The sequence below is a fragment of the Leptonychotes weddellii genome, chromosome 4 (genome assembly GCF_054177405.1).
Source record: "Leptonychotes weddellii isolate Sample4059 chromosome 4, ASM5417740v2, whole genome shotgun sequence".
Taxonomy (NCBI): Eukaryota; Metazoa; Chordata; class Mammalia; order Carnivora; family Phocidae; genus Leptonychotes; species Leptonychotes weddellii.
In genome coordinates, this window is record NC_138372.1 from 60092519 (window position 1) to 60116877 (window position 24359).

A 24359-nucleotide genomic window follows, 5' to 3' on the forward strand; every position below is an offset into this window, starting at 1 on the left:
GTCCTGGTTTCAGTCATCGCTCCTACTTGTGTGGCCATGGATAAACTGTCTTGAACTTCAGCTTCTTCATTTAGAAAATGGTAATAGTAATACTCTAGCTACTTACTAGGCTAAGGTGGAGACCAAATTAAATAATACACGAGTCTTCTGTAAAACTTAAGGTTCTATATTAATGTGATTATTGTTACATTTTTAAACTAGAAACATTATATATTTGCTTTATTTGCTAGGAGAACTTACAAAGAACTCTTTTATATTTGTTTCCTCAAATTTGTGACACCAGAATAATGTGAAAGGCATAAAGTCATCAAAACCATAAATACAAACGTTGATTGTTATCATAAAATACGAAGAACTGTGCCCTCTAGCGCCATCTTGCGTCACTGCGAGTGTGCACCTAATCTCAGCAGGTCGGCCCAGAACCCCTGAGCGCCAACCCCAGTCCCCAGCGCGGTCTCATTTCCGCTCCAACAAGGTGAAAGAAACTACCATGAACCGGGAGAAACTCGTCAAACTGCTCAAGTGCTCATTGGTGGAAGAGAAACTGCTCGCCAAAAGAAGAGGGTGGTCCAGAGAATGGCGCCGGGAGATGATAAAAAACTTCAGTTCTCCTTAAAGAAGTTAGGGGTAAGCAGTATCTGTGGTATCGAAGACGTATGTTCACACACTAAGGAACAGTGATCCACTTTAACAAGCCTCAAGTGCAGGCATCCCTGGGGGCGAACACTTTCACCATCACAGGCCAGGCTGAGACAAAGCTGCTGACAGAAATGCTACCCAGTATGTTAAACGAACTTGGGGCAGAGTCTGACCAGTTTAAAGAAGACCCGTTAAAGCTCTGCCCACATGATCTGTGGATGGAGAAGCACCACTTGCCACTGGAGAGGAGGAGGAGGATGAAGTTCCAGATCTTGTGGAGAATTTTGATGAAGCTTCCAAGAATGAAGCAAACTGAATTGAGTCAACTTCTGAAGAAGATAAAACTTGAAGAAGTTACTGGGAGCTGCTACTGTATATTAGGACAGCTTTTTAAAAAATTCTGTTCATGTCTCTGATAAAATCTAGATCTCTAATATTTTTAAGCCCAAGCCCCTTGGACACTGCAACTCTTTTCAGTGTTTGCTTAGACACAATTTGTTCTTTGCAGCTAATTAAGCTGAAGAAGCCTGGTATTGAATAAAGTTTGAAACAAGGTTAATGAAAAAGAAAAAAAAAAACTAAAACAAAGACCTGTATACAAATCTGAGTCCTTCCACATGACACACAACGTCACAATAATAAATAATATTTTTGGATATTGCTATCTATGGTTATGTGAACTAGAAATTGCCAAAATATATCATGATTCATGTTTTCTTATCTTATCTAAAAAGGTATCACAAGAAACATCGCTAAGAGATTGCTGAAATCTATGTATATTAGATAAAAGCATTTTCCTCAACTGCCAGCTTAAGAAAATTTATATCGAAGAAAGAAATGAAGTTAGTCTAACATGGCTGGGCTAGTGACATTATGAAGACTCCATGTGATGACAACTAGCCCAGCCTTTGCCGTGGACAGACCAGGGCCTGAAGCAGGATCTGAAAACCTTTTAGGTCAACTTGACTCAGTCCAGTGGATGAACCAGTTCATATCACAGTGACTTCTCAGAAGTTGCAGTAGGAGCTGGTCCAAAATCAAATGAAGCCCCGAAAAGATAAGATGGATCTTTTAAATCTATTAATCACTCCTATCTTTTCTCAAGGAAAATATTTAACATCAAATTTTTGACTTTGGGTAAAATGTGATTCTTGCTGCATAGAATGCTCCAAAATCCCTTCTTAGCTCCGTTCTGAGTATTGTTTCAGTATTTGTCCATTCTCATCATTTGAACCTCTTCTAATTTCCATGATTTCTCATTAATTCTCGGCTTGATTTAGCTTTTAACTCTCTTATCAGATATGTACCTTCATTCAGTAAATGAGGGGTTTATTTGCTAATGACAGGAAGTAAAATTCAGTCTATAAAAAAAAAGATTAAAAATCTACCTGTTCTTCCATGAACCTCCCTTATTTTCCTAATAATGACACTATGCAGATTTTAACTTGAAGCCTGTGTTTTATTAATGAATTTTTATTGGTAAATAAATAATCACATGTAGACACCATAAAGCAGATTTTATCAGTTTGTTAGACTTGCCCTTATTTTTAAGTTACAAACTTAAGGAAATCAAATTTTCTCTCTGTGTTTTCTTGAGAACTGACATTATGGTCTCTTTCAAGTGTCAGAGTTTGCATGCGTGATCTTCAAATATAACAAAGGTATCATACATTTAGACAGGGTATCTTTGAGAAATTAATTCCATGACAATTTCATCATCTGTCACTATAATAAGTATTTTCAAGGGCTCTATTCTCAGCTTCTAAACACTACTCAAATTGTCTTTGAAATTTCAACAGTTTAACACAATCTTTGGATTTGCTCCTAAATATTGTATGTGTGCCTGGTTAATTAGAATATGATGTAATAGGGTAAAAGCCTTGGATTCAGTGGTAGTATGGCTTAGTTATTTTTTCTTTGTTTTATGGCCATCTGTTTCTTACCATTGTATAAAAATGACAAGAAAAAATGAAGAGGATAATATCAATGGGTTAGGAAAAAAATCCCACATTAGTGTTGTACAAAATTTTTTAAAAGGATGTTCTTGAGAATGAATGTGCAGAATATTAAAAAAATATGTATGGGGATTAACATAAGAATAAAAAAAAATAAAGACACAATATCCATTTATGAAATGATGTCTGTACTAGAGACCATACTATGTTATTATATATACTTTTCACTTATATTTATGACCACCCACATATTCTTTGAGAATCTATTATAATTCACGTTTCACTTAGGTAGTATATTTTGACCTATTTGAGAATGATAACAATTCTTCTGTTGGCAGAGATTTTTTTTTTCCCTAAGTGCATTGCATTAAGACAGCAGATACGTGGTTAAAATAGCTGCTTCCCTGCCCTTGATTAGGTGACAAGGAAAAGCTGGTCAGGATTGATTTCTTTGTTAACTTCCTCCCTTCTAGTACTGGCTCTGTATTATTTGTTGATGTGCACGGAGAAAAATCCATTAACTTCATTGTGCCTTAGTTCCATTATCCATAAAGGGAGGAAATTAGGGTAGGTAATCATCAAGTTGCCTGCTAGTACTGGCATTCCATTTCCCAAGAAATCCTGCCTTTAGTTGAGAAGTTTACGGTACAAAGACTAAGAAACGGCAAGTGGAAAAGAAATCCAAACCTAAAACACTAACTTTCTGTCTTTGGGAACATCATTTGTCTTCCTCACACAATTATAAATTCAGCCTCCAAATAAGGAATATGAAGGATTACTGAAGAAGAAATAGTAAAAGAATCCTATGCAAATTATAGCACCGATAGTTGCTGCAAAAGAAGGACTAAAATCACAGCTCCTTTATATATTTCATTAGAACCTCAACAATATCAAGCAGCTTCAGCGATTGGGCACAAGACAAGAAGGATATAGATATTGTCAGCTAAAATTCTCAGCATGTATTGACATCAGACCGAAAATCTTGAGTAGAAAGTCAGAAATTATATATATAAACATCAAATATTTTCTACAGGAAACCACACGTTATGTGTACATCTGATATAATCAGAGGCATGATAAGTATTTACTGCAAATTACTGACATATTGAATATAAAACTATCAAAGTCTTACCATGTGAATCATATGCAGCTTTTCTCTTTGGAAATATCTTTATATAATCTCCATCCACATTCATATAAGGATGAGTATGTTCGATGTGATATGAATCAAAAAAGAAAGTTTTGAGAGCTGAAATAAAACCATGAAAATCATAAATTCTCTGAAGTTAGTTTAATCAATGTATTTGTTTAATGAGGGATAATTTTATCCATCATTATTGTATTTCAACATTTTTTGGCAAGTAGAATGGGCATATTTTGAACATGCTTAGACATTATAATTTATATCTTAAAAATCTGATTCAAGTTTTAACTTTTTTGATTGCACTATAACACTCATGGTTTAATCTTTGTTAGATTAAGTAAAAGACAAAATACATATGTACACAAGGGAGCCGTAAGTTATAATTACTAAATCAAAGACAAGCAACCACAATGTCTTAGAGGGTGGTATCTATAATAAAATTTACTATATGGAGAGTGATTGAATTAAATTCTTGAGTGATAATTTCCTTACCTGGGATAGTTTACCTTTTTTATTCAAGAATATCACAGAAATGCAGGGATCCTATATACTAGTCATAATGCTTGCTACTTTAAATTTGATAAGTGGTGAATCATGATATGAGATAGTAATTCTTGCATACTTATTGCTGCAGAGCAAGATGTCACCCACACAATATAATGTAGATGTATGCAATGATTATCAGAAAAAGTTCTTTGTTTCCTCAGAGCAACTTTATAGGCATCTTTAATTTGATTCAAGATTCTGAATGTTTTAAATAGGAGACTGCATGAAGCAGGAAACATTCTAGTTTGCTAAGTTGATTGCTTCATATCAGAAAATCTGTCTAGAACTATCTTTGGCCAAGGTAGATCCTAACAAGTCATAAGATGACTAACTCAAAATGACAAGGGAATAATGTACTCTGAGCATTTAAATGCTAGACAGCTCAGGAATAGGACAAGGTGAAGATTGTAGGAAGGAGGCAATGTTATGTATTCATCCTTTTTACTCATACTTCATTCATATTACTCTTGTAATGTACATTGCCATTCATTTCTGCATTGATGAAACAGGTGACAATTTAATTAACGGTATTTTAAATACTTTCTTTCCCTTTTGAGAATGGCCTGTTCGGCAGACACTGTTGTTTTGAAATTGACCTTGGCCCCTTACCTATATCACTTGAATTAGTATTGAACTGAGTGGTCTTTTGGAAGTTCTGAGATATCCTTAAGGTAGCCTGTTCAGCAGCATGCATCAGTTTTGTGAGATGAGTTCTTCTACGATTCATAGACAACTTGTCCCAAACTATAAATACGTCCTTTTGAACAAAATTATTCACAGTTTTTACAAATTCCTGTTGAAAAAAAAAAGTGTGTCTTTTAAAAATGTTGGAATCCATGAATCACAGATGTAAGGAAAAGTTTAAAGCTCAGTTATATTGAGTTAAAGCTCAACATACTTACAGTAAGAGTTGAATTAGAAAGGGTGTCCTTGGCTGAATTAGTGATATTCATGTCACCCAGTAATGGGGATGATTTAGATAATATTTCTATATATGTAATTATATCCATCGGTGAAAGATCTTTCACAGAATCTCTATAGATTTCTTGTAGCAAAGCCACAGGTTCCTTTATGTGTCTAAACTGTACAAAAATGAGTCCAGGGAAAAGAAACCAATTTAGAGTACTACTGGATCTTTTTAAGAATAAAGGCTGTATGTTAAATTTATTCTAAGTTTGGTTTTCTTGAGCTAATTGTTAATAAGTTATCAGACTACACCTAAACCATAACATGCAGCACTGAAACTTGAAATTATTTATAAAAGGTTAGCAAATAAAAAGTACAGAAATTAGAAAAGAAACAGAATGTTTGAATTAATAACTTTTAAAAACTAGCTTTTAAAAGTTATAATATATGATAATGTATTTTGAATTAGATTTTAATCAACCGGAGAAAATTCTTTACAATGTGATATATTGGAAATTTGCTTTTAGCTCACTGTTGGTCATGTTGAGAGTCACACTTTCAATCACATGACAATTCTGTGAATGTCCTACTTTATTTACTCTTTGAAATATTTCCTTTGAAGTACAAAATGTCCTTGCATTCATTATGTCTTCTTAGAATGTGGGAACGGGCCTGGGTTCAAAGTGTGTTTTTATTATTCTATTCATCAACTTTCTTTATATGTTGAAAACAAAATTTCCGGTATACTAAACAGTGGAAAAAGTAATATACATTAAATATCTCAAAGTCTTCCTCAATACTTTGGGGATTTTCAAATTGATCATTTCTGTGACTCAAACTACTTAAATCTCTATATGTAAATAGTTTCAAATCTACATGAAGATCAACTGGTTGCTATTCTATTTAAAATGTGACGTAGGAAGGATTTTAATGGAAACCAAAAATGTCAAAATATAATAAATTCTTAATCTAACTAGTTTACTTACTTTTGTTAACATTCTATCAATATTTGCAGCAATACAGGCATTATCTAGATGGCAGTTTGCACTCACATTTTCTGTAGAAAAAGAAAATAGATTCTGTAGTAAGTTTTTTAAAATATTTTTTCCTGGGGTGCCTGAGTGACTCAGCCGGTTAAGCATCTGCCTTTCTGCTCAGGTCATGATCCAGGAGTCCTGGGATCTAGCCCCCGCATCGGGCTCCCTGCTTCTCCTTCTGCCCCTCACCCTGCTCATGCTCTCTTGTCTCTCAAATAAATAAATAACATAAATAAATGAAATATTTTTTCCTAAGATGATTATATTGATTCCAATAATTTTACTCCCTTATTTAAATCTTAAAAACACATTCTTAACACTTGAGTTTTATTTTTTGTTTTACTCATTAACATTTGACTTTTTAATTATTTTAAAAAATTATTCATAATGAAATACACGTTTATTTTCATTTTATTCATTTATTTTTCCTTATTTATTTCCATTTGTTATTTGTTTTTATTCATTAGGATACACAATATTTTATGGAAAATGGAAGACTGTAATTACCCTGCATGTTAACTACATATGTTAATACATAAAACATATGGTCTACTTCTTCCATTAAATAAAAACGATACCTCTTCTTATTTCATTATATAGATAATAATGGAATACTGGCACATTTCTGGGCGCCTGGGTGGCTCACTTGGTTAAGTGTCTGCCTTCAGCTTAGGTCATGATCCCAGGGTCCTGGGATTGAGTCCCACGTTGGGCTCCCTGCTCAGCTGGGAGTCTGCTTCTCCCTCTACCCTTCCCCCCTGCTCATGATCTCTCTCTCTCTCTCAAATAAATAAATAAAATTAAAAAAATACTGGCACATTTCTTAGAAGATGTAGTTCTTTGTATGCTTTACTACTGTGTAGCATTATATTTTATATAGTTCTTCGATAATACATAAAATATAATCATATGACTTACCTTGGCAGTAAGTGCCATCATTAGGTGTGAACTGTGATTTTCCTGTGGATGTCTGATAACCTTCCTTGCAGGAGCAATTATACCCACCATCCACGTTTTCACACACTGCATGATCTCCACAGGCAGCTGATTCACTGCACTCATCTATATCTGAAAATATTTGAAAAATTAAATTTTTTATTTAGTACTTATACAATTGCTACCTTGCTGATACAGTTATATATGGTTAATGATTTCATCAAATTTTATAAGAAAGCAAGGAAAATTTCATCATTTGGAAAACAGCAGAGCAAACTTAGCTGCATATATTTTTTTAAACCCTGATTTGGTCAATCCATTTTGAAAGCGTATTAAAAAATGTCATTCATGGATCAAACTCTTGAATTATTTTCTAAGTAGAATGATTCATCCACAAAGTCATTAAAATAATTTCCATTATTGACAATTTAACATTTAGTCCTAATTGAATAAAAACCCAATTTTTAAAATACATCTAAAATTCTTTGTTTTCTACTATTAAACTAAATCGATTGTAACAGCTCAGTTTAATCTGGAGGATAAAAAAGAATAGCCCATTTTCTTTCCAAAGCTTGATTTTTGCACGTAAGTTATTCTAAAAATTAGCAAATGTGTGATTCAACTCCCTTAAAATTTTACCACAACTTATTACTTTTGTGCAGGTTATTTTTTACTATGATTCTGAATACACAGTCATCATAGATAAAGTAACAAATTGTACAGAATTAAGTCTTAGATTTTCAGTAGTCATATATCAGAGTCACAGTAAAAATGTTAGGTTTTAAGCTCATATAATTTATATTCTTAATTTAAAATTTTACATACTGCAGTGAAATATGTCTTAAAGTTATAATTAGAGTATAAATACTCTGCCAGTAGGCAGAGTTCCAATAGGGAATGATTCCAAGGAACAGAAGAGTCCAGATCATTACCTTAAGCTAATGCAAAGATGTTTGTGTTCCCAGCCTGGCTCTGACATCTTAGAGATACTCTATGTTAGATTAATGAATAAACCTGTAATCTTAAGTATAAAATTTGATTTTTTTAAAAAACTAATAGAGTGCCACAATACTGTTTGCCATAAAAAAAGGGGAGTAATCAAGGTCCAACTTAAAAGGTCATCTAGCTAGTTATCTTAAAAGTAGTTGATCCTAATTTTTCACTTCAAAAATGCAATGAAGGCACAGAATAACATTAAAACTCAAACCACTGAAAAACTGAAACTGACAGTAGCCTCTTGGTAGTTCTTGAAGAAATGTCCATTAGCTAGAAAGGCAATGGTATTAGATTTAAGAAGACAAGTCATAGGCCCAAGAAAGGGGTAGAAAACTCCTTGTTCTTCTGCCAAACCTATATATTCATAATCCGCACTCCCCAGAGATCCAAGTATACTACTTTTCAAGAAACAGGAATACTATCCTAGCACCCTCATCCTCTTCCTCTCATTTCTGTATGTGTGTGTTTAGAGACCGCCACTCCACACACACACACACACACACACACACACACAGAAAATAAAGCAGGACATAAGCAATAGCAGGTTGATTCTTAAGATATAGTGAACCGTCAAGGAAAGCATTCCAGGTAAGGGTAAAAAAAAGAAGCCATGTGGAAGTGCAGACTGGGGTTATTATTTTTCATGAAATCCATGAGGTGAGAAAAAATATATAAGAAAACAAAAGACTAGTCTTTTCTGGAGCAGGGCTGAAGAAGTAGCATGTACTATACCCAAATGGAGATAACACCCCGATGAAGATGTGAACAGACCTATGTGGTATCATAAACAGAACAATTTATTTTATGAATAAGAAACTTATGTTTTCTGAATGCCCACATTCCCTATTTTTAGATGTCTTATATGGCTAACAGGAAATGAGGTGTTGATTTCTCTCAATTTTAAAATTATTTAAAGGTGCAAATTGTCTTGGGAATGTTGTCCCAAATCCATCTCTAAGCAACATACAAATATTTTTTTTAAAGATTTTTATTTATTTATTTGACAGAGAGAGAGGGAACACAAGCAGGGAGAGTGGAAGAGGGAGAAGCAGACTCTCTGCTTAACAGGGAGCCCGACACAGAGCTCCATCCCAGGACCCTGGGATCATGACCTGAGCCGAAGGCAGACGCTTAACAACGGAGCCACCCAGGTGCTCCAGCAACATACAAATCTTGGCAAACTCAACGTCCATCCTCTCTCTTGTATTCTGGACACAAGGGTATATAATCTTGTTGCTCAGAACCAACTGTGTTTTAGTTTTTCTCTGTGCATCCTCCACATCCGTGGTGCTTGTTGGGTTTCTGCTCTAGTTCAAGCCTTCCTACCACCGCTCGCTTAGCTAGTTATTATCCCAAAATGTCAGCCTTGGACCAAGTAGGGTATTTCAACCTCTGAATTCACCAAGCAACAAAATGGTAATCTGTAAAAAAAAAAAATAAGGAGGTAGTCTCCTGGGAGACCAGCATTCAAAATTAGGATTATGCAAATTTTAATATTCTGACTCCAAATGTTATATAGAATATTAATTAACCTACCAAAGTAATGCTTTTCAAATCTTAATCATCCCATCAAAGTCATGTTTTCCAAATTGTTTGGACTTTTCTTGCTTATACTTTTTGATTTTATAACTTTTTACTCAAATGTGGAAGTGAGGTTTGCTGAATTTGATGTCCCTCTCACTCTGTTTATTGAATCTAACCTAGTAACTGGTTATGCCTCTACTTGTTAGCATATCACTCTATGCCCCTTGCTACCTAGTAATATAGAGAGAATCATAAAATATTGAAAGAGTATGCCATGCCAAAATGAACATGACTGCTATTTTGCAGCAAGATCTACACCCACTTTTCTGGCAATCTCTTGCACGGTCTCATTAGCTGGAATCTAATAAAAACACTATGTATCCTTCTTCCTACAGGTAAAGGCCCTGTAGAAGATTTTAATTCAAATCCTAGTTATAATACTCATTAGCCTTGTGACTTTAGGTAATACTATAAAAAAATAGCTTTTACCTTGAAAGAATTCTTTTTTCTAACAAATGAGGAAATGTATGTAAAGGTGTTTTGAAGTTGTGCCCAAGATATAATAGGCCCAGTGATTCTATTCATATTGTGTGTTTTCTTAATAGCAGGAGCCCTGTGAATATGTAGGTTTGGAGAAAACAGATCGATAATGAGTGTCTCATTAGACTGCTATGTCTTAGTATTCCCCAGATATGTAAAAGAGGAAAAGAACCCCCACCTCATCTTAGTAAAAGTTAAATTGCTATTACGTAATTATTTCAGTCAGGCTAGAATTGACATACCATATTTAATAACTGATCCGCTTTTTCTACCACCAACCTAACGCTCAGATTAATACTAATAACTTGATTTTGCCAAGCGTAAGCACATCATAACAATCATTTGCTTGTTTTGCACATCAAAAAATTCACTTGCTCCTTTTTCATTAGTGAAGTTATGCTTGTTTCTCATGTTTACAATGAGCCAACCCAGCAGCAGTTTATCATAATCTTCTTTCAAAACATGATCCTATGATTGTTTTGATTCTTATCATTTTCATCAATAACTGAATTGTCTAATGTTTAACTCACAGACTGTGAAAAAAAGATAACACATTCAATTACTGAAAGTAATTTGCAAGGACAAAACTGCATGTTAATATTATCCAAAGCCAGAAAAAAAATCTAAAATTATCAGCGTACCCAAGGCAATAAGACATACAAAATTATAAGCAGTAAACACTGCTCTTCAGCACGTGGTAAATGTGAAGGAGTTCTTGGGTTGTACTCATTTGGCCTTGGGAGAATTCACTGTCTTATTGGATGCCTCGGTTTTCCCATTTGTGAAATATGAGTCTGGAACCAGGTCTCTCGGGAGCTAGGGATCTGAAATTCTGTTTTACTGTAATTCCAAGGGAAAGCAAATGTTCAGGATGCTAAATTTCCCTCAAAGCCTTCTGCAACAAAATTACCTTCTCTGTGGACAACAGTATTTGAATATAGACTAAAGGTAGAGAATTTTGCTTGGGTCATTTCTTGCCCTGAATCAGGGTTTTTCATTATCTACTTATAGAGGTTCTTAATGAGTATAATTACCAGACATGCTAAATTTAAGGATAAACTAAACTTTCAAATCAGACGTGATACAGTACAAGGCGATATACTAACGTAAAAGGAAACAGAATTATAGTTCTCTGTTCAAATTCCCTGAAGATTATCATAGTGCATAATGAAAATTACTATAGGACTAGAGAGGGGAAAAAAAAGATATAGCTGTTCTGCTGCTCAAAAAAGCTTAATCCTTAAGGACAACAAAATTGGTGAGAAATAACCATTTTCCAGAGAATGAATTTTTCAGTGAATAATCCATCAAACAAAACAGGTAGAAGCTGAAGGACTCAATGTTGGGTACTGGGTTTTAATATAGTTCTTGTGTTTACTCATTACTTAAAATAGCTAAAAAGGGAATTAGCCAAAACTTAGGCCCATTCCACAGTATCTCAATAATAAATGAGTATTGGGAGAAAGAGTCTGAAATTATAAATCTGTTATACTTCCATAAAACGTTGGCATTCAATCATCTCTTTGTGTGTGTGTTTTCTCTGTGTCTGTGATTCAATTTTTTTCTAATACAGGAATTCTCTACTTGTAGGGAACACAGACAGAGAAATATAGCCTTTTGTGAATTGAGGCATATTAAAAGTAAACACGCTCAGATGAAAAGACAGATGTCTTCAAGAGACAAGAGGGAATGGAGAGCATAGTTAAAATTGTATTAAATTCCAGTGATTAAGATGTTGTAAGTTCGGGCGCCTGGGTGGCTCAGGCGGTTAAGCGACTGCCTTCGGCTCGGGTCATGATCCTGGAGTCCTGGGATCGAGTCCCACATCGGGCTCCCTGCTCAGCGGGGAGTCTGCTTCTCCCTCTGGCCCTCCCCCCTCTCATGTGCTCTCTCTCTCTCATTCTCTCTCTGTCAAATAATAAATAGAATCTTTAAAAAAAAAAAAAAGATGTTGTAAGTTCTATTTCTTCACTAACTGGAAAATTCTAGTAAAGCTTACAGAGCTCTATAATTAGAACTTAACAACTAAAGGTAAAATGCATAACATATACACATAACATTCTAAGAAGACTAGCAACTAGAGTAGGGGCTTGAGAACAAATAGTGAGATATTACAAGTTTTCTGGACAGAGCTTCATAGATTACTTCCTGAATATACTGTAAAGTTATATACTATAAAACTTTTTGCTGAAAACACTAAAGATAAAATTTATCCTTCAACACAAGGTGTCTGGGTGGCTCAGTCAGTTAAGGGTCTGCCTTTGGCTCAGGTCATGATCTCAGGGTCCTGGAATCTAGCCCCACATTGGGCTCCCTACTCAGCGGGGAGTCTGCTTCTCCCTTCCCTCTGCCCCTCCCCCCAGCTCATGCTCTCTCTCTCTCTCTCAAATAAATAAATAAAATACTAAAAAAAAAATCGTTCAACAAAAATTGTCCTATTTTCTCATATTTTAAATCCTTTATGCCCTTGCAAAAACATGATCCACTGCATTTGCATGATTCAGATCAATACATAAGATTTAGATGGCCACCCATTTTTGCCTCCCATGCCTTTCCAGATACAAGACTGTGATTCTAATCCTCCCTTTATCCTAAACATGTGAATCTGGACTAGCCTCCACATCCCTTGGGTATCAAATGAGAATACATTGTTTTCTGTTTATTTAGCAGAGTAAATATTGTGAAACCATAGGTACATGAGACAAGATAATTTCTTTGATACAGACATTTCACTGATAAAGTTTCTTTGAACATTGTCTCCTAACTTATCATGTGTTAATAATAACATTGTTAGATTTCTCCTTAGCTTACTGACAGAATCTCAGTAGGGAACTAATCAAAGCCTTCGATGTGATCTAGATTCACTTCAATATCTCTCTTTTATCTAACTATGTAAAGTAGAAGCAGCATATTACCCTTGTCCATGTTGCATATAGGGTCTTGGTTTCTAGTCTAATTTCTTCTCCTGGCCAATGACTTCACTCTCAGGGCCTCAGTTCATGTATTAATTTTGCAGATTACTATCGGCCATAATAAATTAAGCTAATTGTTGGTAAACTGGACAGTTTTGTATAAACCATGACAAAGATGATTTATAACTTGTTTTCAAAGTTTAAGTCTTTGGCTCCAGAGAATTTGCCTCTGAAAATTGTTCATCTTTTTGAATTTACTAAACAATCTTTTTTTCTCAGACTGTAATCCAAATATTGTAGGATCTGGTATATCACATGCATGACCAAATTATAATAGAAGGACATTTAAAAACTTCTAGATACTCTCTTCAGACTCAGAATAATTTCACATAGGGATTTCGTTGAAATTATTATCATTCCAGAGGACATTTTAGTAAGCCTGAAATGATTTTCTAAAAGGACTCTACTTAGAAACTAAAAACATTAGTTTTTCTGAACATTAATAGTTACACTTCATGCAGGTCTTCAGTGTAACTACCTTTCAGCAGACAATACTAAAAGCACTAGAACAATTCTTTTATAACTAATGCCTTTCTGAATATTTTCTGAGAAAATGTGGAGCCCATCTCAGAGTGCATATTTATAAAAGCATCAATATCTTGCCATGCAAATGATAATTTTCTTGAGTCAACATATTAAAGTGTAAACATCTACTCTGTTGTTTGTCACCATGCTAGATCTCATACTTTCATGTTTTTTTTTCTCGTAAACTGCTTGATTTTCTCCCCCAAAATATTTTCCTTACATCCTTAGATAAATATTCCATAGTATCTGATTGTATAGCATTAGAGAACTAAAGGAATTGATGAAGTTTCTAAAAGTATTACACAACTAGGGTGCACTCAGGGACTGGTAGAATTTGGTCCAGATAATATCTAACCTCTGGAGGTAATAAGCAGTAAGAAATAGGTACAAATTTAAGTTAGGTAGTCAAACTTACCTATGCAGATGGTTCCATCATTAGTGATAAACCTGTCCTGGTTACTGCTGGATCTGAAACCAGGGGCACACATACAGTAGTAACTTCCCTCTGTGTTAGTGCAGTTGGCATTTTCACCACAGGGCTGGGTCAAATTTCCACACTCATTATCATCTGTGGAAATATCAATTTAAAACATTATTTTTATATAATTGAAATTAATTTCTAATATTTTCCACCAGTATTTGGGAACTGTGACTGTTAAATAGTTTAATGTAATGCGATGTCAATATTTAGGAAAAGGTAACAGTACACATTCCACACTTATTTTTATTTATAATGTGACACTTCCTTTGTAGTTGCAAAGCAAATAGAATCTCTTCTGAAAACACTGAACATAGTTATTGAAAATATATCGGAACATGTTCCAAATTTTATATGTAATTTAATAATAATAATGTCAATACATTATACTCCTTTGTAAATTTACAATACTCTCTATAATTAGTCAAAAGCATACCATAAGGTAAAACATCAGAGATTACAAATTGACATGCTCTAATCATGTACCATTTATTTTTATTACTTATTCCCTAGAAGAATTTTGCATTACTAGGTTGACATCTCTTCACTTATTAATGAATTTATTCATTAAATACTATGTGCATTTTATTGTCCTATAGAAGAGCATACAAAAAAACATATCATAGTCCATGGTCCCTACCTTCTAGAATTTAATACAATTTATCAGAAACTATATAGGTTCATAAGCCTTTGTAAAAATCAGAAAGCAGGGGCGCCTGGGTGGCTTAGTTGGTTAAGCAACTGCCTTCGGCTCAGGTCATGATCCTGGAGTCCTGGGATCGAGTCCCGCAACAGACTCCCTGCTCAGCGGGGAGTCTGCTTCTCCCTCTGATCCTCCCCCTCTCATGCTCTCTGTCTCCCATTCTCTCTCTCAGATAAACAAATAAAAAAAAAATCTTTAAAAAAAATCAGAAAGCAAATTTATACTACCTGTCAAGTAAATAAAACAGAAAATAAGTGCTTTTCAGAAGAGATCATAATAGGCTGCAGGAGAAAGAGAATATCTTCAGGTGACATTAAATCTTGTGGGTTGAATTATGTCTCACAAAAAGATATGTTCAAGTCCTAATCCTATGTCTTGTGAGTATGACTTTAGAAACAGGACCTTTGCAGATGTAACCAAGTTAAGACGAGGTTACACAGAATTAGGTGGGCCCTAATCCAGTGGCTGGTATCCTTATAATTAAATATATGAGAAATTTGGACATGAAGACACAGGGGAGAAGGCTATGTGGAAACAGAGGAAGAGCTTGAAGTGATGCAGCTGCAAGCCAAGGGATGCCAAGAACAGAATAGCTGGCAACCACTAGGAGCTAGAAAGAGACAAGAAAGGATTCTTGCCTAGACCCTTTGGAGGGAACATGACCCTTCCAACACCTTGATTTCAGACTTCTAGCTTCCAGAACTGAGGACGCTACGTTTGTGTTGTTTTGAGCCTCCAAGTTGGTGCTAGTTTTCAAGGCAGCCTTTGGAAACAAATGGACCCGAACTGGCCAATCCAGGGTAGGTAAGTACTGGTTAGAGAGAAGACAGGTCATGAAAAGGAAGACAGAATGTTGGGCAAAGAAGCAAGCATTAGGTAACTGAAACACTTCTGAAGGTAGAGGGAAGCCAAATTGGGGAGCACAGAGAGAAACCATAGGGGAATCGCTCTAAAAACAAGTTTGAAAAATATCTTTAATTTTTATCCCCCATTTTTATCAAACCAAGTTTAATTTCTCTTTGAGAATGAACCGTATGACATTTAATTTGTACACAGGCTATTGCAGACATACAGTGATAACTAAGAGTTGGAGATTTTTCCAAATGTTTTATAAATATGAATTCATTGAATCCTTATGTAAGGTCTAGGAGAAGGTACCATTGTTATCCCCTCTAACTGCTGAAGAAAAGAAGGAATAGAGAGAAACATTAACTTGCCAACATCACACAGCTATTCAGTTGCAGAGCCAGGTAGTTTGGTTCCAAAGCCTGTTCTCTTAAATGTTGCATCCTGCTGCTTCTGTGAGAATTATTTTAAAATGCCAAAATGTATAATAAGAATTTATCAAATGAATTATGGATCTATTTTGAGAGATGGAAAGAGACTGAGGTAGATTTCCGAAGGAAAATGGAGACTTTATTTGCATGCTATTTTTTTTTTTTTAATTTGAGAGAGAGACAGAGAGAGCATTCGTGGGGGGAGGGGCAGAGGGAGCGGGACAAGCAGCCTCCCTGCAAGCAGGGCTTGATCCCAGGACCCTGAGATCATGATTTGAGCTTAACCAACTGAACCACCCAGGCACCCCTGCATTCTATTTTTAACTTAAATTTTATTTCCACTTACTCATTTTCAAACAGTAAGGATATATGCATAGATGTTAACATACGGTAGAAACTAGGGGTGAATTCCTCTCTTTTTTTTTCAAAAATGACTACTATGGACAGGTCAGGTAAGATTTGCAAATCCTATCCTTTCAAGATATTCAACCTATATAGTCCTATTCCATAATTTTATTTTAATATTTATATGCTTTATCACTTTGACTTATTGTATTAATTATATAGGCTAAGTGCTATAAATGTATCCAAACATGTAATGGCTCAGTACAATAAAAAGATTATTTACTGCTCTAGTCAGAGAGCAAGGTTAGTGTTCCGGTCATTCTTTCACAATGGTTCAGGGACACGGGCTTGTTCCATCTAATGGCTCCACCACCCCATAGGGCCTCCAGGCTCTCTGTATTGATCCAGGTAGGGAGTTAGGGGAGAATAGGGCATAAAAGAGTCATCCATCACTTTGGTCCACATTCTATTCACCAGAATTCATTCACATGGCCACACTTGACTATAAGGGAGGCTGGTGGCCGTAGGCCAGGAAGAAGAAAGAAAAGATTTTGAATAGTCAGAGCTTTCTGCCATATTTATTCTTTCATGAGTACAATGACATTTGAATAATGAAAGCAGACATATATGAATACCAAAAAAATTTACCAAATATAAGAAAATCTAGTTGATTAATACCAAACATACATAAATTAATTGACTGGAACACAAAAGGGAAGATAACATTATATTTTTGAAGTTACTGTAACTTCCTTAATCAATAAATATCATTTAAATTAGGCATATCCATTGCATTAATAGCTTTTACTCTTCCCTTGGCCAATCATTTATTTTGTATGTTTTCAATTTGTTTTGATAGTTTGATATTGTGCCTCTTATGGAGGCTAAAAGAAGAACCATGGCCCTGCCTCTGCCCTTCAGAATCTGGGCATCTTGACAAGAGGGGAGGGGTAAGCAGAGAACACAGAAATGCATATGTGGTGAAAGAAGACTCTGTAAGAGTAAATGATGGCCTTATTCCTTTTGCTCGAGTGGGGAAAGAGGGCAGAAGAGATTTATGGAGTCTGAAAGGATGAGGTTTTCATGCATTACATTTTTATATAATTCTATTTGGACATAATTTTACATATTATGGAACTCTTAAAAAATGTTATGGAAGGAGAAGGAAATAATATAGTTGATGTCTTTTCACCTCCCACCTGACTACAGGGTAGTTTCCTAACTTGCGGCGTCCATGGGAGCACGTTTTAAGACATGGTTGTCTGACATGATTACTACCATTCACTGAAGGCTCCCAATGAACCAGGCATTGTACTAAGCACTTCATATACATTATCTGACACTCGTTTTTAATCCTCATATAAACCTAATGATGCAGACATGATTCCTATTTTACAAATAAAACTGAAATATAAAAAGTTGGATTACCTTGCCCAAAGGCACACAACTAATAAGTGGCAAAGTCTGATTCAAGCCTGGAGCTTTCTGAATGTCAAAGTGATCTCATTTTTCTTAAATACTACATTATAAAAGAGTTCATAGTGGTAATAGCTACCATTTATTGAGTGTTTATTATGTGCTAGTCACTGTGATAGAGAGATTACTGTAAAATGGAAAATACGTTATGACTACCTCAGAAAATTGTCAAAAGGACTAAAGAAATTGATGTTCAGACAATTCTTAGAGTGGTGCCTAGCATGTAGTAAGCACTATGTACAGGATGTTAATCTCCTTATTTAAAAAATATTACTATTGCTATTTAAATTGCTAGAAATCTGGTCCTGTTAACACCCTCCTTAAAATTCTTAACAGCTACCTGGCCTTAGTGTGTAATGTTACCTCTTCTCTATGTGGAAGGGAGCTTCTGATCTGGGAGCCAGTTTAAAACACTTATCTTTACACAGGTATAATAATAAAGATATTTGTAAAAACTTTATAATGTAAGATCTTACAATTAGTTTTCCCATAGTTCAGTTTTTTTAAAGAATTTTTTTTTTATTTATTCATTTGAGACAGAGAGATACAGAGAGAGAGAGAGAGAGTAGGAGCAGTAGGGAGAGGCAGAGGGAGAGGGAGAAGCAGACTCCCCGCTGAGCAGGGAGCCTGATGCGGGGCTTGATCCCAGGACCTGGAGATCATGACCTGAGCCAAAGGCAGACGCTTAACGACTGAGCCACCCAGGCGCCCCTCCCACAGTTCAATTTTTAAAATTTCAGTAATTTATTTTATTATTTTTTAAGATTTTATTTATTTGAGACAGAGGAGAGAGCAAGCATGAGCAGGGGAAGGGGGAGAAAGAGAGGAAGACTCCCTCCTGAGCAGGGAGACTGACACAGGGGTTCGATCCTCAGACCCTGAGATCATGACCTGAGCTGAAGGCAGATTTTTAACTGACTGAGCCACCATGGCACCCCAAGTAAGATAAATTTTGAATGGCTTTATATAAACTGTGCTGTAAGTTAATACTTCATTAAGAGGTAATACTTTATTAACATGTGTGTATTTAATTATTATTCTGTATACAAGATATATTCTATAACTCTAATGACAATATATACACATATACTCAGAGCAAGCATATATGTTTATGTATGTATACACAAAAAACTATTAAAATTAACTGAGAGTAGCTCACAAATTGAACACAATCATCTAAATCAAGTAAAAGAAAAATATTTCATAACACGGGGTTTGATTCAGTCATTTAGTTACTCAAATATTTATGGAGTCTCCTAGTTCCCAAATGTGAATATGGTCTATACTGGGAAATAAGTAAAAATTAATCAAAAAGTCAGGATATGTGCCCTGCTGTCAGAGTTCACATTCTAAAGCAAGTTAACACAGGAGCATATAATTGAGTTCTTATTAAAATAAAAGTTTCAATTTTTATCTCAAAATTTGACTCCTTTTACAGCATACTGGGAGAAGTTTATATTAACTTTAAAAGAAATTGTGCCCTCAGATCAGTTATTGGTAATATAGAGAACGAGGAAGATTGTATCCCTTGTGGTCTATAGCTGAAAAATGATATGCAAAAATACAGAGAAAAAGGACTCACTAGGTCTGAGGTATTGGTCAGAGTCCAAGAAAATGAGACACTTTATATCAACTGATTATGTTTCTAAAAATAAATTAACGTGGCAATAAGTTACTGGACTCCAACACATTTTTTAAAGTCTTGGGTAAGATTATTAATAGGCAGAAAAAGGAGACTAACAATGATTTTTGTGTCTTTCTCTACTGTGTGGTTTTGAGCACTTGCCCTCTTAGCTTTCTTATCAAGAATTGGGAAATAAAAGTATTTTGTTATCTCTCTCCCAATCTTCTGGACTGGATATACAATAAGGACTAATTCCCTAATGGTCTGAGTCAAATCTTGTTTCATAAAATAGCACTTATCTGAAAGTAACCTCCTCTCTTCCCCCAAGATAGTGGAGATAGGCAAGAAATTATCTTCGTGAAGTAATATATAAATTTCAAGTATTTAAATAGCCTTAAACTTTCCAGTGTCCAAATTCATAATAATTAATTTTCAAGGAGAAAGTTTCTTTGGATGGATATAATATAGGAAAATAGAAGCCTGCTTCTTTTGTGCTCTAATTTCCATTGTTCAAATCAATTGACCAGTTATGTTACCCACTCTCTGTAACTCTATATTTAATCCTTCTTCTAGGATTATAAAATAAACATTTAGATTAGAATATCACTTGAAAAATTCATCATTACACCATTAAGTTAGAGATAATTTTTTTAAAATTTATCAAAAACTGTTAAGAGAAATATTAACATTCCTTCAGCAAAAATTTTTCATGGTTCATGTCGAACACACGGAGTTGAGCACTGCAAGAACAAAAGCATCCTCATCCTGTAACCCAACAGGATCCATGGCTATTGGAGAAGATGGACAAAGGCCCAAATTAGTGCGGTGTGTGTAACAAACACAAGGGGGTATTTAGCAGTACAGTGGTAACTCAGAGAGGAGAACGTTTCCCTGGGCAAGTTTTCAGGATAGAAGGTTTAGAAGAGGAGGGGATGCTGGAGCCAGTCACTGAAGTATAAGAATTTAGACAAACTAAAGGGGTCCCCAGTAATCCTTTCAAAGGAAAGGGCTTACCCCAAGGCCTGGAGGCCTGCACCAGCAGCATACTTTACAACAGAGCTATGTTGTAGAACACTGGGTATGAGGGTAGAGGGTGAAGGGCAAGACTCTGTGCAGGTAGGCATGGCCTAAACTCAGAAAAACACTTGCTAAGAATTTGGGACTATATTCAGTGGGTAAAAAAATGACCATCATCAGATTTATGTAGTGGAGAAATATGATTAGATTTGAATTTCAAAACAGGTTTGGAAAGATAAGGAAAATTAGCTAAGATCCCGGTAGACTGGGCAGAACACTACAAGACATGAAGAACCAACCAAAGCAGAATCAAGGAGAAAGTGGGGTAGGTTATATTTCAGAAATATTTAGGGGTTAAAAATCAGGGATGTGGGGAGAGAAAGGAAAGTGGTTAAGATTAAACGAGATTAGGCATGAATTGAAAATTGTATCAACTGGATAATGGCTACATGTGGATCTTTATATTATTATTATTTTTTTTACTCTTGTGTGTTTGGATTTTTTATAATAAAATAATTTTTAAAATATCAGTGGGGATTACAGACTAATTGGATATGAGTTAGTTGGAGAGGGAGAAGGCAGGGATGACTCCCAGGTTCCCACTGGGAGGAATTTGGCTGATAAATTGATCCACTTACCAGGACAGGGAGAAGCAGAAGAGGAGCTTCCTTTCGGGCTAAGGAGGGAGTTTGCTTTTGGACAAGGAAAGATTGAGGTGCCTTTAGGACATTAAGATAGTATTAACAATTGGACAGTCAATCATATACCCGTAAATTATTTAATCACGAGGTAATCAAGGCTCCCTCCTCTTCCAGAGGATTCATCAGAATCAAGAGCCTGGCATTTACTCAGCTCTAGTGCAAGGAGCAAGCTTGCTGTCTTTCTTTACACTTATCTCTAGGTGGACCCTGTCTCCTGACTCCATCTACTTTGATCTCAGTAGTTTTAATGAATGTGGTTGTGGATTATTGCACATTCCTTGCGTTGTTGTTGCTGTTGCTGTTGTTCTTCCTATGTTTTTACTTAGGTTTGGCTCTTCCGACCAACTGAGTAATACAGTCCAGAGGTTAGGATGTGAGAATCGAGACCAGGTACCAAGAAAGCCCCTTAGCTTATTTTCGTTCCCAATGTTGGCCAGAAAAATCTTTGGGGTTCCACATGGTTCAGTCCAGCTTACCAGAAGACCACACAGGAGTGTAAGTAATAAACAGATGTAAATGCTAGAAGCATCCTCTCTCAACATGCTTTTGGGCAACTTGTTCCTGTGGTTGGTGGTTAGCTACTCATTTTGTTATTGTGGGCTTATATAAAAACTGTATCAGTGTGATTTATACCTAATAATCTGAAAGAAGAGAGAAAACATTTCTCAGACATTCTGCTAGATGGCTCATTTTATTTAATTGTTACAATAACACAATGATTGGTATTATCTCTAGTTTACTTATGACAAAACGAAACCTCAGATGGGCTAAATCATGCATTTTAGAGAGTGTTTCTGTACTTAAGACTAGCTGGCTCTACCTTATATCTCTGCATTGTAGAGTGAGGTGTACTTGGTCATAAAGTGGTCTTCTAAACAAGGCTCAATTAATGGGCATCTAATTCTCTAAATTCAAGAGTAATATCAACTACCCAAGTAATGACACGTTTTTTGCAACAAACCATATAATTATATGACTTTCAGTATAATAAAGTAGAATTTTATAAGTTTTTTGTGGTTTTATAAGACACTGGCATTCCAGAAGCTGAATACAATATTTGAGTTTGTGTTCCATTTTTGTTAATCCATTGACCTCAGTCAGGGAAAAATAATTAAAAAAGAGAAAATATTATCCTCTCTTTTCCAAGCCCTTGAGATATTATTGGAGGGGCTCAAATGGATTATAACAACTTGAAAGCCACAGAACCTTAACAGCAGCATCGCTTCTACACACATTCTCCCTCTGGACATGATTGCCAGTATTGCTCCGTAAATTTGAACACTAAAATGACTATAACTATTATGTGACTCCTTGTGAAACAGGCCCTCTATGTCAAAGGTGGAGCAATGCCAAAGCTTTATTTTTATTTTTTTTCTTCTATTTTTCTCCCCAAGGCAGCCTGCTGGGCTCATTTGTTTCCAGTAGCATGGGCAATTCCCTTCTCATGCCCAACGCTCTAATGGACTTAGAAAAATCATCATTATTAGCCTCCTCAATTATGGACTTTCTGCGGTTTGTACTTTTCTTGGGAATGTTAAGGTAAACATAGATAAGGGGGAAAAGAGGTCAGGAGAAGGGAAAGATAAAAGAACTACAATGGAATTAGAATGGGTTCAGCCAGCCAAGAAAAGAACTGGAGTTATTGTTTCCACACTGAAATGATGTCATTACATCCTCTATCTAAGACAAGGAAAAGAAAGACAGAGTTACATTTTTCTTCCGCTCTAGGAATTTCTTCAGCACCTGAATCTTTAAGTGCAGGCCAGAATATGATACACACATAACCCACCCTTCCACATACACAGACTCACATTTGCAGAATTATTAGGAAGACAGATAAAAAATAAGTAAATCCAGTATTGAAGATATTTTTCCATTGTTGATTATACCACACACAGTATAAACTCATGTTTCCCATGACCACTGATTTAATAAGTCCAATTTAGTACAGAAAAGTCAGATATATTAAATGCAAAATGTCAGAATTATCATGGTAAGAAAAGTTGGATTACACAAGAATCATGTTTTTCCACTGGGTATTCATTATTTTAAAGAATTTCTTCAGTGAAAATGTGTTTTTTAAACTGTTTTGAAACAATAAATATCATTTCAAGTTTTTTGAAAGGAAAAGTGTGCCTTTGATTATGGATCAGATTTTTCTAAGGATATATATATATGCCCCCCCTTACCCCCGCCCAATGTATAGAATGGTCTCTGGCTGTTTTTGCATTTATTTATTTTCTGAAGGAAATGTAACACTTAAGAAGATGTTCCCATTTTATGTTATGATCATTTTTTGGTCCTCTCTTTGTCAGAACTATTAAAACACATTTTAGAGCAAACAACAAAACTAAGTATAAGTAGAGTAGGCAAAAAAAGAAAACAAGCCATCTTATTTCTCTAGACACTGGAAGCCACTTCTCTTGCTCATTGGCTGCAGAAGGTAGGATAAAAATCCTCATACATGTATTTCAAATTATGAATCAATGACTCTAATTTTTTTTTCATTCTGTTGTATCTATTAACTATAATAGTAAAGATGAATAACACTCTTATAGTCTTTCTGGTACTTCAATGATGGTTATAAAATAGGTTTTGAGAAACTAGTTTCATTGATTTTTGTTTCTAATCATTAAAGCAATACATATTCAAGGGGAAAATCAAATCAATGATAGAAAAATCTTACCAGCTCTCAGTTACCAAAAAAAGTTGCCAGTTAAAAAAGGAAAAATGATTAGAATAGTATCAGATTCTCACTAACATAACTGAGGGGCAATGGGATAGCATGTGTGAGTCACTGGGATAAAATAACTGATCCTAGGGCGCCTGGGTGGCTCAGTTGGTTAAGCGACTGCCTTCAGCTCAGGTCATGATCCCAGGATCCTGGGATCGAGTCCCGCATCGGGCTCCCTGCTCTGCGGGGAGCCTGCTTCTCCCTCTCCCACTCCCCCTGCTTGTGTTCCCTCTCTCGCTGTGTCTCTCTCTGTCAAATAAATAAATAAAATCTTTAAAAAAAAA

General features: G+C 35.4%; 1 protein-coding gene across 2 annotated transcripts in view; it reads right to left on the reverse strand.

Annotated features, from left to right (window-relative positions):
• Positions 1–24359, reverse strand: part of ADGRL4 (adhesion G protein-coupled receptor L4) — a 110691-nt gene that overhangs the window by 37965 nt on the left and 48367 nt on the right. For both annotated transcript variants that reach the window (XM_031027186.2, XM_081817025.1), the window contains exons 3-8: positions 14136–14288; positions 7146–7295; positions 6177–6247; positions 5187–5366; positions 4894–5077; positions 3727–3843 (exon numbers count right to left, since the gene is read on the reverse strand). In XM_031027186.2, the coding sequence (XP_030883046.1) occupies positions 3727–3843; positions 4894–5077; positions 5187–5366; positions 6177–6247; positions 7146–7295; positions 14136–14288 (855 nt within the window). The remainder of the gene's footprint in view (positions 1–3726; positions 3844–4893; positions 5078–5186; positions 5367–6176; positions 6248–7145; positions 7296–14135; positions 14289–24359) is intronic.